Source organism: Lutra lutra, chromosome 16 (genome assembly GCF_902655055.1).
Source record: "Lutra lutra chromosome 16, mLutLut1.2, whole genome shotgun sequence".
Lineage (NCBI taxonomy): Eukaryota > Metazoa > Chordata > Mammalia > Carnivora > Mustelidae > Lutra > Lutra lutra.
In genome coordinates this window covers 2638372-2651157 of record NC_062293.1, presented here as the reverse complement: position 1 = coordinate 2651157, position 12786 = coordinate 2638372, and the positions used below count along the sequence as shown (strand labels likewise).

At 57.7% G+C, this 12786-nt stretch overlaps 1 protein-coding gene across 1 annotated transcript in view; it reads right to left on the bottom strand.

The window, feature by feature from the left end:
- LOC125087533 (uncharacterized) overlaps positions 1 to 8505 on the bottom strand; it is a gene marked incomplete at its 5' end in the record, with an annotated part of 360005 nt that extends 351500 nt beyond the window's left edge. The window contains 7 exon segments of the mRNA XM_053447808.1: positions 7610 to 7698; positions 7701 to 7819; positions 7822 to 7910; positions 7912 to 8051; positions 8054 to 8155; positions 8157 to 8240; positions 8242 to 8505. Of these exon segments, the coding sequence (XP_053303783.1) occupies positions 7610 to 7698; positions 7701 to 7819; positions 7822 to 7910; positions 7912 to 8051; positions 8054 to 8155; positions 8157 to 8240; positions 8242 to 8505 (887 nt within the window).
- Between the last annotated feature and the right edge of the window lie 4281 nt (positions 8506 to 12786).

The following is a 12786-nucleotide window of genomic DNA, read 5'->3' as shown; positions in this document are numbered from 1 at the left end:
CATCATGCTGGAAGGCAGTCCCAGACCCCCAAAAGGCTTTCGTGGTGAGGACAAGGGAATGGGGTCCCCCGCAATCAAAGGCCATTACCCAGCTTCGGTCGACCCCTTCCGGCCAGCAGGCAGCCTCGCGGCCTAACTCTCAACGTGGCGTGGGCTGTCCACGAGCACTGCTTATAACACTACACCCTTGAAGATAACAGTTTTCACGCTGGATTTCCCCAGCTCACCTCTTTTCTGCTAAGATTCCAAAACACTTGACTCATGTACCCGCAGATGGCACCCCTACGAGGCAGGCAGGGGCGCTATGAACCCATTACCAACAGCTCGGGGAGCGCAGCGGGGAGGCTGGTGAACCACAGCCCCATCCCCGGCCTACAAGGAGCCTGTGTAAGCAGCCCCTTGGGCCCTGGTTCCACCTCACCTGTCCCTGCAGTGGGGGTCCCAGGTGTGCCGAACGGCACCACTGTGGTCCCTTCAATGAGGAAGAGTCAATGTTCCAGAAAGACACACACACTGTATGTTTACAACAATGGTTTATCACTTATCCCTGCACTGAAGGCAGAGGTGGCACAGAATCTCTCCACATGAGACTGTGTGTTTTGGGGGTGATCCACAGGTTCACGGGAATCTGGGAAGGATGGTGATGGGGGCAGGGTCAAGATGCTTCTTCCCTTTCCCCCACTCATGGCAATCCAGCTGGCAGTGACCAAGGGCCCCCAAACCTTAGAATCCAAGGCTACTTCAGCAAAAGCAAAGAGACCAGCTGCAGCACCCCCCAACTCTGGTTCTTGAGATCGTCCCACACCACCCTCCCCCACAGGAAACGGAAGCATGAGAAGGGAGAGGTGGCCCATTGAGGCAATACAGCATGAGCAAGCAAGAGTCTTCTGCTCTCCCAGTGATCTCTGGGTCCACAGCCCCATGGACAGGACCTGATTCACGTCCCTCTGCCTGGCCTGTCCCTGAGAGCGTGAGCTGCCAGGCTGCTCCTGAGGGTGCCTCCTGGCCACCCAAGTAAGTTAGAAATGCTATAAAGAGACACCAGACCCACTTCCATCTCACCACCTGGACCCATCTGAAAACGATGTCATCTCCTTCTGGCCACAGGAGACAGAGCAAGGCTGTGTCCTTAACTCAGACGAGATGCTCATTCCTCTGGCAGGCAGGTGGCCCCAGAAAAGGCCCACGCTCCCGACCAGCCGCTATGTGCGCACTAAGTGCCAGCCCGTTGATGGCCGCTGCCTCCCCACTGCCCAGCTGAGCAAACAGATTTGTGAGCTCGCCCCAATCACAGGTGGACACGTCTACACTCCCTCCCCATAGCGCGCTGTGGTCAGCTCCCTGCCCCAACCCCAACATGGACAGGTGCTTGCCTCCTCTGTGCACTGACCAGCAGTGCTGCTGCCCCAATGGCCTTGAAGTCTCCAGCAAGGTAAAGAACCTACCGCTTTGTTCAGAAGTTGCATAGAAGTTAAATGTGCATCGAAATTGTGTCCCAGGGGTGAACGGTGGCTCTTACACCATCAGCCTGTGGGAGGGACACCAGTGCCACACAGTCTCAGGGACTCCCCTGAGACTAATAAGGACCCCCAAGCAGAGGCAAGGCTGTGAGGCTGAGCCAGCAAGAGCTGGTGGCGGACAGGAGCCAGAAAGCAACCCTTCCTGATTTGCCTTTTTCTCCTTGGGTCCCGCCGTAACAGGGCACAGGGACACACTGTGTGTGCGGCCGGCCCATGTGAACTACTGGAAAACCATCTTCACACCTCCTGCTGAAAACAGGAGGCTGCAGAACCCCTCTTGCCAGCAGGAAAGAAAAAAATATGGGGTGGGGGAGAAGTCAGCAGCACAAGCTTGGGTTTTAAGGTGCCCGGCAGTCCTCTGTACAGACCCGGGAGCATCACCCTGCACCCAATCCTTACAAGAGAAGTTCCACAAGATGTCAGAGTTATTTTCTATTTAATCCGGTAGAGAGACCTCTGATTTATATTCAGTAAGGATTTTCAAACTATTCGTTAGCAAGAAATTACTTCCAAATGCACCTGGGCATTCACTCCTCCGGTGACCCATCACTCTTAACAACACAAGTAAACACAACGTCCCTTGGCCTTCAGAGGTTCCCACCTTCACATGACTTCTCCCCCACCCCATATATTTTCGGTGCTGAGAACACGCGCTTCTCTGCACTCTCGTTGCCCTGGCCTACAAGGAAACGATCCTGAGACAGGACACCCAGCCCAGGAATCACCCAGGGCCCAAAGACACAAATCGCAGGGGGATGGGGGAAGGGCCCTGGCCCTAGAGGGACACCTTTCCTGTCATCATCATCCCTCAGTCTCATTTGGTGTCACAGACAAGGAGACTGATGAGCTGGCCTGCGGTGTTCCACTATTCATAGGCAGAGGTCCACATGTGCCCCAGGCTTGTGCAGTACACTGCCCACACAACTGTACTGGCGGCCCCACGAGAAGGATCTTTTGGAGGGGGTTGTGTTACTTCTTGCTTAGTCGTTTTGGTGGAAGGAGAATTCTTCTTGGTTTCACCTTGGTGAAACCAAGGTGTCCCAGAAAAATAAAGGCACACGGACTCTCCTCTCTTATGCACAAAAGATACAAGTTATGATTGTGTCCAAGTCCCCAGAAGGAACCTGATGTAATTGCAGAGTCTGGCTGGTAGGAGGTATCTGTCCCCAGGCAGTTTGCTCACCTGCAAGTGGGACTGTTTTCTAAAAGGGCTAATAGAGACATACCTGAGCACCTGCCTCTCCTCCTGGTTCCCAGTCACTGTCCAGAGCTACGCCAGACCAGAAGGGTTGGCTCGCTCCTCGCAGCGTGCGGCAGACACCTGCGCACACGGCGCCGATGACCAGGAGTGGCTCTCAGGAGCAGCCTGGTGCAGCCAGGTCCGGTGCCGCTGCTTCACCCGTGCCCCTGCTCTTCTAGAACCTTGGGAGGAAGATCTCAGTACAGCCACTAACCATAGCAGTAAGCCCGTGAAGGTCTGCTAAAAACACATATCGTCCCTCCTTGTCTTAGCTGAGACTCTCTGGCTTTAGATGTGAAACGTTTTTTGTTGGTTTGTTGTTGTTGTTGTTGTGTTTCGTTGTGGTTTTTGGCAAGAGAAGTGCTTTGCTCCTGATCCTCGGAGAGCACTACAGACTTTGAAGACCCCAGCCCACAACGTGACACTGACACCAGTAAGTCAGAACCCGCCTCCCACGCAGAGCCAGCAGGAACCAGCCCTGAGCAGCACCGGGAGAGGGAAGCCTGGTCCAAGGGAAGACAGCCCTATCACACAGCTGAGCATGTCTTCAGGGTCCTGATTTAAAAGAAAGCAGACAGTCTCTCCCAGGCCCTGAGGCCCCTCCTGGAACATTCAGTTTGGCTCTACCCAGACCGGCAACACTTTCCAAAATGCAGTCTGTATACTGTGAGCTTCCCCCACTCCCCATTAAAGGAAACACTTTCAAATAAAGTAACAGATTTATGTGCTTTGTTATCTCAAGTCACCTTCCTAAGGCATGATCTGGTGGCCCTGGAGAAATGGCTACAGCAAAGTAATTTACTTAGAGCACTGACTTTAAAACCCGTATTCTACACACCAGACCAGTCCTCATCTCAAGGTGTTCAAGTGAGGACGCTCATCCTTCTGTCTGCAGGGCCCCCCCACAAAGAACAGAGCCCACTGTGTACTCAATTATTACCACCATCCAACTGCTAATTGAAAGCTGTCCTCAACTCTCACAGGCAATGCAAGGAGAAAGTCACATACAAAGTGCCTGCACCACCCAGAAAGTACGGGGGTGGGGGGGCAGACAGACAGACAGTGAGAAGTGGGGGAGATGGAACCAGAATGTTATAAATGAAAGAGACAGTGCTGGCTCAGAGAGAAACCTACTTCAGAGGGGCGGCAGAAAATAAGATGTTTCGGTTGCCTGAATGTTTCACGAACCTGTGAAAATAACGTGCTGCTTTTATAAAAGAACGTGGGGAGACACTGCAGCTCATCAAAAAGATGTAGGTGCAAATGGGATACGTTCATAAAGCCCGTCCGTTGTGCGGAAGAGAAGGCCTGCTGCGGGCGGGGATTCAGGGAAAGGCAGGTGCCCAAGAAGGAGCATCTCTGTTCAAGGGGGTAAGTTTCATGACGGTTTTTCCCCTTCACTGGTTTAAAAATAAAAAATACCTCACCAAATGCCAGCTGCGGGTCAGGTTCCATTTGTCTTTATAACAGAGTAGCGAGGAGGAGTGCAGCCATAAATAAGCAGAGAGAGACAAGTGACCACAGACTGCAGACACACGGACAGCCGGGCTGGAGGAAGGCCTGGAGGAGGTGAAGCCCACACTGTGACCCTGGAAACACCATTCCCTTGTGGAGGTGGGCGCATGGCGCCATCGCCCCCTGAGTGGCAACTCCACGCCCAGTATAAGGCCCCCCTCCCCACACCGCCCGGACACTTCTGGGTGGGACAGGAGCTCCCTTCACTTGTACATTCCCTCACTGCTGATTCCACAGGCATGCACCAAATAGCGTGCGTGACAGGAGGAGGCGGGGATAAACCAGCCCCGTTCCCTGCCTGTAAGAGCCAGGCGCCTCCAACTTGTACACATCACAGAATGAAGGAGCCTCAGGCAATGGCTGAAGGGGTGGTTGGGAAGAAGTCTGCAAGGTAGAGACAGGCCTGAGCTACACCAGGCTGGCAAGGATCCACGACGGATCCATAATTTCTCTCCACGTCTCCCACAAGCCACTGGCAACGTATAAAGTTGAGTAACTGGCAGGAACACCACAGAAGACCTGCTCTGGAAGGGCACCCAGGAGTCCTCCCACCTGCCTCCTTCCTAAATCTGCCTCTTCACTGGTCCCCGGCTCCCCTAGCTCTGCATGTACCTCGGGAGCCCTCCCCCTCCCCCTAGCAGGCAGCGCCAGCAGCGCCCCCAGTGGCCCCCAGCAGCCCAGTACAATGTCAGAGGCGGGAGGGAGAGTAGCCGGCCCCTGGCCCTGTCCTTGGTGCTGCCGCTGGGCTGCAGGCCTGGGGCTTCCTAGGTGGCAGGGGGTGGCCCAGACCTCTGCCTTCCCTCCAGCCCGGCCTCTGGCCCCTGCAGAGGGCAGTGAATACATCCAGCTTTGCTTCTGCTCCTGTCAAAGGGCACTGGGCAAGGGGCATTCGCAAAGAAGGCCTGATGCAGCCAGAGAGGCCAGGCCTTGGCGGGGGGGGGGGGTGGGGGGCGGGGAGACGACTCCCTGAATTCCCAGCTTCTCCCAGCATCCTGAGAAGACCCAAGGCCCCGGGGGGGGGGGGAATGGACAGGGAGGTCTCTCTAAGCCCCAGGCCCCGGGGGGTAGATAAGATAAATCATTTAGGTCCTCTTTTTATGGGGGAGGGAACCATTGTTGGAAATGGGCACCTCATGCCAGAAAACCCCAGCGGCTCCGAGGCAAACAGCCTATACGCCACTGGCAGAACGTCCCCCTTGCACACAGCTGCCTCACCAGGCCCAGACTGGCTGGCCTGGTGCACCCATGTCACTCAGCCTCTGCTCCAAAACCCCCAGGGTTTCCCACCTCACCCACACCATTCCCCTCCCTGAAATTCCCGGCAGGGGAACAAGGAGTTAACCATTGCTTCCAGGAGTGTGAGGCGGCTGTGAGTCCCCCGGAGGCCTCCAGTCCCTGGGGAGGGATAGGGGTGGCAGCCTCTGTCCTCAGCTCTGGGAAGGGAGGCGGTGCACTGAAGCCCTCTCCCCCGACACTGTCCCAAGAAGCCCCCACAGGGGGAGCATGCCCCACCCAGACGCATCTTGCTTTCTTTGGGTGAGGCTTTCACTGCAACTTTTCTCCCTCTCCCTCCACAATTTTTGCTCACCTAGAGGGTCTGGTTTTAATTAGTGTAATATCCCCGTTAACAACGCAGCCTAATTAAGACATCCGCCCAAATCCACTATGCACACTTAATGAGCAGGTTCTGCTGTGATGTTTATACTTTTTTATTTTTTATTTATTTATGTATTTATTTTTTGCAGACCAGTAAAACCAAAGATGCCTTCCAACTGAAAGACCTCATTACGGGCAACCTGACTCCACTACCCTGGGACCTACTCGGTGCTGAGTGTCCTGGTCTCCCGGGTGCGTGCCCAGGGCAGCCCTGAGCGCCGAGGGTATTTCAGCAGGAACACAGCGACCCAGCACGTAGAGAGCTCCAACTTCGCTTCACCCCTAGCAGGGGGAAGGGGGCTCGCCTGGGGGATGCAGCCCTCAGTCCCACTCCTCTGCCTCCACCGCCAGGTGTTTCTTGCATGACAGGAAAAGCAGCGCGGCGGGAGTCCTTTTCAAAAGTGACCATTAAAAAAATAACCTAGTCCCTCGGAAAAGCTGGAAAGCTAATAGGGAGGAGCTTCTCCCCACCCCGCAGGACCCCGAACCTGCTGGCGGGGGGCAGGAGTTCCGGACTCCCAACAACACCCCCCACCCCACATGAGACTCTGGATCCTAGAGCGGCTCTGGGTGGGACAGGGTCCCAGAGACCAGGCGCCACTCCCTCCCCCTCCCCGGACAGGGTGAGGCCCCCAGCAGCGAGGGCATGAGGTGAGGCACCCCGGGGAGACTCCACCCCGGGCAGAGGATGTGACCTCGGGCCTCAAGCCGCACCCGCAGAGAGACAGCCCTCCCGAAGGGATGAGCGTCACTGCCTCCCGGGGCCGCCGGGGCAGAAAGTTTGGGTCAGGGTTGTGCCCGGTCCTCCCGCTCCAGCTTCCCCAGCCCGGCAGCACTGGCGCCGGGGGACGACCCAGGCTGGAGAGAAGCCGCTCCGCTGGGGCTGGAGACTCCGCCGGGAGCGCCCCCAACCCGCCCCCTGGAGGGCCCTGCGCGCTGCTTGTCACTACCACCCCCCCACCCCCACCCCCCGCCCACGCTGCCTACCCTAGCGCGTAGCGCGGCGCTGAGGCCCGGCTGCTCTTAAGAGCCGTGAGAGCCCCTTCCTCCGCACAACTCCTTTGGGTCCTCAACTCCTCCGGCAAAGCCTCCTCCCCCAGGACTCGGGCAGGGCTCTCCGGGCCTGGGTGTTGGGAGAGAGGAGCACTGCACCCCGCAGGGTGGCTAACCCCTGCTCCCATCCGCACGGGCTCCTGCAGCCTCCCAAGAGGCGCCCCGCCGGGCCGGGATCTCCGTGCGCCTCGGCCTCCCCCCCCACCCCGCTCGGGAGTTCCCCGCGCCGGGCATTGTGCCGCCGCCGCCGCCGCCACCGCCACCACTGCCGCCACACAGCGCGCGGGACTCCCCTGTGTCTCCATGGAGTCCGAACCCGGGGCCTTCCCATTCACAAAACCGTCCCTCCGGCCTCCGGCTGGGCCACGTGTCGCGACCCCAGCCCTGGAGGGACCCGGGGAGCCAAGACCCCGCACAGAGACCCCTGACCCCGAGGGCGCCACCCCACCCCAAGCACCCTCGGGATGGTCCCCAGCCGCACGGTGCAGCCCCGCCTCCCTCTGCGGGGTCTAGAGCGCCCCTCCCCGGGCCGCGCCACCCCCGCCCCACGGCCCCCAGTTCATGCAACGCGAAGGTAATGACCGCCGCAGGGCAATGCGCGGGCGGCGAGGGTCGGGCTACTCACGGGCTCAGCGCTCCCCACGGCAGGTGACGGGGGCCCGGCGGCCATGCCCCGGTTGCATCCCGACCCCCGAGCGGGCAGCGGCGTCCCGGGGCCGCGCGGGCACCAGCTGGCCAGCGGCGAGGGGCGTGCGGTGCGGGGCCCGGCTCGGGCGGCGGCGGCGGCGTCTCCTCCGACCACGCAAGCGGCAGGGGCCGGGCCCGGGCAGGGGGCCGGGGCGGCTATCGGAGAAGGCTCCGCTGGCTCCGGAGCAGCCCCGCTCGGCGCTCCGCACTCGCTCTTCCCTCGCCACCGCCTCCTCTCTCTCCCTCGCTCGCTCTCTTCCCCTCCCTCCCTCCCTCCTCTCTCTCCCTCTCGCCTCTCTCTCCTCCCCCTTTCGCTTTCTCCCTCTCCCCGGTTCCTCTGGCTCGCTCGGCTGGAGCGAGGAGACAGCGGGAGCACGCGGCGGCGGCGGCGGCTCGGGCGGAGCGCGCAGCGCGCCCGGGGGGAGGGGGCTCCCGTGGCCGCGCGGCCGGGGACAGCGGCGGGGCGGACAGGCCCCACGCACCCTGGCGGCCCGCACTGCCAGCCCCGCGGAGCCCGGGCAAGGGAGAAGTGGACGAGGCACAGGGGTCCCCAGAGCCTGGAGCTGCCCGGGTCCCGCGAGCACCGCCCTCCAGCCCTAGCCCCGCCTCTCCCTCTCTCCCTCCTCGAGATCTTGGGGGACAGCTTCTCCTATGAGGACCCCTGACCTCCCACCTCCCTGGCCTTGGCCCAGAAAGGACAACATTGGGGTGCCCCAGAAATGGAAGTTGGCAGCGAGAGTGAATGACCCCCACATTCCTCTGCCACTGGCCTGCACTGCCTTGCCTCCTCTTCCACTTTGCCCACAGGCCCCCACTCCTTCTAAGGCCTGGAATTCAGCGCCTTGCCTTCCTCTGGATGGGGAGTGAAGGGACCACACAGGATCACTGCTGGGGCCTGTGTCCAGACTGGCCAGCCACACCAATGCAAACACCCCTGCCCTGCTGGACATGTGGGCTGTCACTGTGGGAGGTCCGCTTAGGATCTGCCTAAAATTATGAGAGCAGGTTGTCCCTGCTCCTACTACTCCAGCCTCCCCCAACCTGGCAGAAGCAGCTCTGGTTTAGGGGCTGGGAGGGGAGGAGGAAAGCCAAAGCTAAAGGCCAGGGGAGTGGGGACCCTGTGGGCTGGCAGGATGGGACCCATGGAGGGAAGGAAGGTCAGCATCAAAGGCAGGCAGGAGGACCTGGGCTGTCCCACAGCGAACCACAGGACTGGGCAGGGCCCTGCTTCTCTTTCTGAGCAAAAAACAGATGCTATGCCCAGAATGCCACGGGGGAAGGGCGGTGGGTGGGTGGGGGGGTGAGCTGTAACCTCAAAGACGTTCTCAATCTAAAAACAAATGAAAAACCCATCCCAGGTTGCTTTTGACTTCTGGATGATGCTTCTGGAACCGCAGGACTCCTCCTTGTACCTGACTGTCCTGCTTTTCTGTGTGAGGCAAAAAGCATGTCATGGAATCTGGGGTTTGTTAGGGGCCTGGAAGACTCAGAGGCAGTCGAGGGAGGGATGCAGACTCCGCGATCCTGCATGCCCAGGGCTCCGTGCCGCCAGCTGCCTTCCCTGCAGAGGGAGGATAGACAGTGTCCAAGACAAGTGGCTACTGTCCACTTATGAGCTTAATGCTTTTAATTTCTGGCCCTCCAGCCTGTCTGGATCATTGATCTGTCTTGGCCAAGGGGAATCGTGCTCTACAATTTCGAGTAAGCTGCTCGGCCTACAGCTAAACACCAGATAAATGCCTTGTCTACCAGCCAGGCAGCTGCTTGGCTGACTGAACTTTCCCCAGCCCCCATATTTAAAATGGCACATCCCTGCTCAAAAGACCTAATTGGCTCTCCTCCGTGGCCTCCAACTCATGGCTGGGCCCACCCATTCCCCATCACCCAACTGCCTCCCCACAGGCAGGCCTCTTGCTTCACAGACAAAGAACAGCTCTTTTACGGGTTGCTCTTCTGGAACATTCCAGAAAAGCTCTCTGAAGACAGCACCAGATCTCGTTCCTGAGTTCCACCGGGCCCAGCCAGCACTCAGCACCACAGACCCACGAGGATCCTGTGCGGGTGGCTGAAGTCGGCAGCTGAGACAGGTTGAGCCACAGGACCTTCACACTGGCACCGCCCCCTTTGGGGACAGGCCCCCGCAAGGCTGACCTCATGACAAGCCCCAGGAATTTGCCCTTCCAGCTGCAGCTGCTGTCAAAGGGATCTGGCCAGCCAAGGGCATCAGGACCAAGTGTATGTCTCCGTATCAGGAGTGCCCAGGAGGCTGTCCATCTTGGGGTATCATCGAAAAGGATTTTACAGACCCCTGTCTTGGAAACTTTGTTGTTTTTTTTTTATTTTGTTTTGTTTTAAGTGAGAACAGGGAGGAGACTGGGAATGGTCCTTTGTAATAAAAATTAGGTAAGAGGAGGGACGCCTGGGTGGCTCAGTTGGTTAAGCAGCTGCCTTCGGCTCAGGTCATGATCCCAGCGTCCTGGGATCGAGTCCCGCATCGGGCTCCTTGCTCAGCAGGGAGCCTGCTTCTCCCTCTGCCTCTACTTGCCATTCTGTCTGCCTGTGCTTGCTCTCTCTCCCTCTCTCTCTGACAAATAAATAAAAAAAAATCTTAAAAAAAAAATAAAAATAAATTTAAAAAAAATTAGGTAAGAGGAGAGTCACCTCGGAGACTAAAGCAACAAGGGAACACGCTAACGTCCCTCCCTGTAAGGACCCCACTAACACTACCAGAAGAGATTCAGGGAAGTTGCAAAGACCACGGAGCTGGAGAACAAGGGGAAAGACCACAAGAACGATGTGGGCAGAGGAAAGCAAATGGGCCAGCAGCGCCTGGCCAGGCCATGCTGACTCTTCACCCCGCAGCAGAGGGAAGCTGAGAAACAGAACTTCTGAGGCTCCGAACCAGTGGGGTCAGGGGCCTGTGGAGATGGGGAAGGCAGCTCAGAGCAGCAGAAGTCTAAGAAGCCCACAGATCCTCGTCGGCTGCCTACTCCAGACCACCGATGGCCAGCCGCCCCGGAGGGGTGCTCCCTGGGGAGAATGGAGCAGGGGCTCTGTGGCCAGAGTGACTTCACGCATGGGCAGCCGAGAGGTATCCTGCCCCCCAAAGGCTGAAATCCCCACTCAGCCCCCAGAGAACCCCTATTGGACAAGCGAGGCCTAGGAGAGTCCCTCCCTCCTCCTTCAGGTAAGCTATAACCTTGCTGTGTCCCAGCAGAGAGCGGACCAGTCTCCCTCTAGGGAAAAACCCTAGTGGACAACCCCACCCAGTCCACAGAGCTTCCCGTCGGCTCTGCTTGCCCTGCCCCTAAATGTGAGTAGACGCCCTGAAGAGACATCTGAAAAGAGCCTTTCAGAGAAGAGCCACCAAGACACCCAGGGTGGGGTGGCCAGGGTGGTGGGCGGGGGCAGCTTCCAGGAAACAAAGAGGAGAGGATATCAACAGCCTCCATATCCGCAGAGACAGCAGAGAAGATGCCACATTTATGCTCCAAAAGCAGGAGGCTTTGAAGGAAGACACAGAACAAAAACAGGCAAACGTCCCGAGAAATGAGTTTCCTAGTTCTCAGCACGATGGATGGAAGCTGACCCACAGCAAGACATACTGATATACAGAACACTGGGGGGCAAAGAAAACTTCCCACAGGTTTCCAGGTCCCATCAAAAAAGACCCCAAACGAGAATGGGGTTCGTGGTGCCCAGAGCGACAGCAGGAGCTAAGAGATAAGGGAGCAGCGCCCTCGAAGTGCCGAAGGAAAACCTTTCCCGCCCTAGAATCCCTGCCCGAGCCAAAGTGAGCTCAAAAGTGATATTAACAGGGGCTCCTGGGGGGCTCAGTCATTAACCATCTGTCTTCAGCTCAGGTCATTGATCCCAGGGTCCTGGGATCGAGCCCCGTGTCAGGCTCCCTGCTTGGAGGGAAGCCTGCTTCTCCCTCTCCCACTCCCCCTGCTTATATTCCCTCTCTCGGTGTCTCTCTGTGTCAAATAAATAAGTAAAATCTTTTTTTTAAAGTGATATTAACATTAAAAGACTTGCATATGCAAGATTTCAAAAACATTTACTTCCCATGGGCCATTTCTCAGGAAGCTACTGGAGGATGTGTTCCAACAAAACAAGGGAATAAATCATGAGAGCACATGACACACTGTATCCAGTAAGAGAGGGACAGAGGTTGGGAGTCCATAGGACAGGAGAGAAGGCAGATCTTGGAAAAGAAGCTGTCAGATTAGAGCGGGGTGGGCACACCTCCAACCGTCCAAACACAGACCTGCTGGCGCCTCTGTCATCGTGCTGCCCCTTTAACCCCAGATGAACCTGGCCCAGGTTCCAATCTGTGACTTCCTGGCCTGCTTGGGCCAGGTCCTGGTGGAGCTCCTGCTCTCCCCTCCATGCATGGCCACCTCATTTCACCCCTCAGATGTGTCCTCTTAGAATCGGGAGGGTGGCCACAGTGAGTGAAGAGACAGAAAATGCAGATCCACCTATTATTCCCCCATTAACCTGCCAGACATCCCAGCTGGGGCAGGCCCTCCATTCCCTCAGAAAGCCCTCGTGCCAAGAGCCTCCTAGCACAGTTGCCATTGACCATACGGGGCCAGTGGGTTCACTCACCCCCTAAAAGAGGCTCTTAGAAGCTCGGTCTGAGGCCAGCCACACTGTGACCCCAGAATGACTCAGCTTGTCTTCTTTCTCCCAGACCCTTCCTATGACACTGGCAGTGTGCAGCGGCCATGGCAGAAGGGGCGCCGCGGCCCAGTCTTTGCAGTGATCACCCCGCATGTAAGCAGGTGATGGTACCACGGTGAAATGTGGAAGGCAAACAAGATAGAAGGGGCTTCATTTTCCTTGTCAGTCTCCCACACTCTTGCTCCGTCCAGCTGGTGAGCTAGTGGACAGTGCATTTTGCACCATTATTGGGCTTCCTTGTTTCGTCTTTTAATCCAACTGTAAATTCGAAAGCTACTTAATGCAATCCTAACTTCCTAGTTAAGAATGGCCCCCCACCCTCCCCCTCTCCCTGCCAGTGGTTATGTTCCATATAAATACATAGGCACGTCCCTCACCCACCACTGCCCAGGCCTGCTGGCCCCTGCTGGCTCCTTCAGGTTCCCC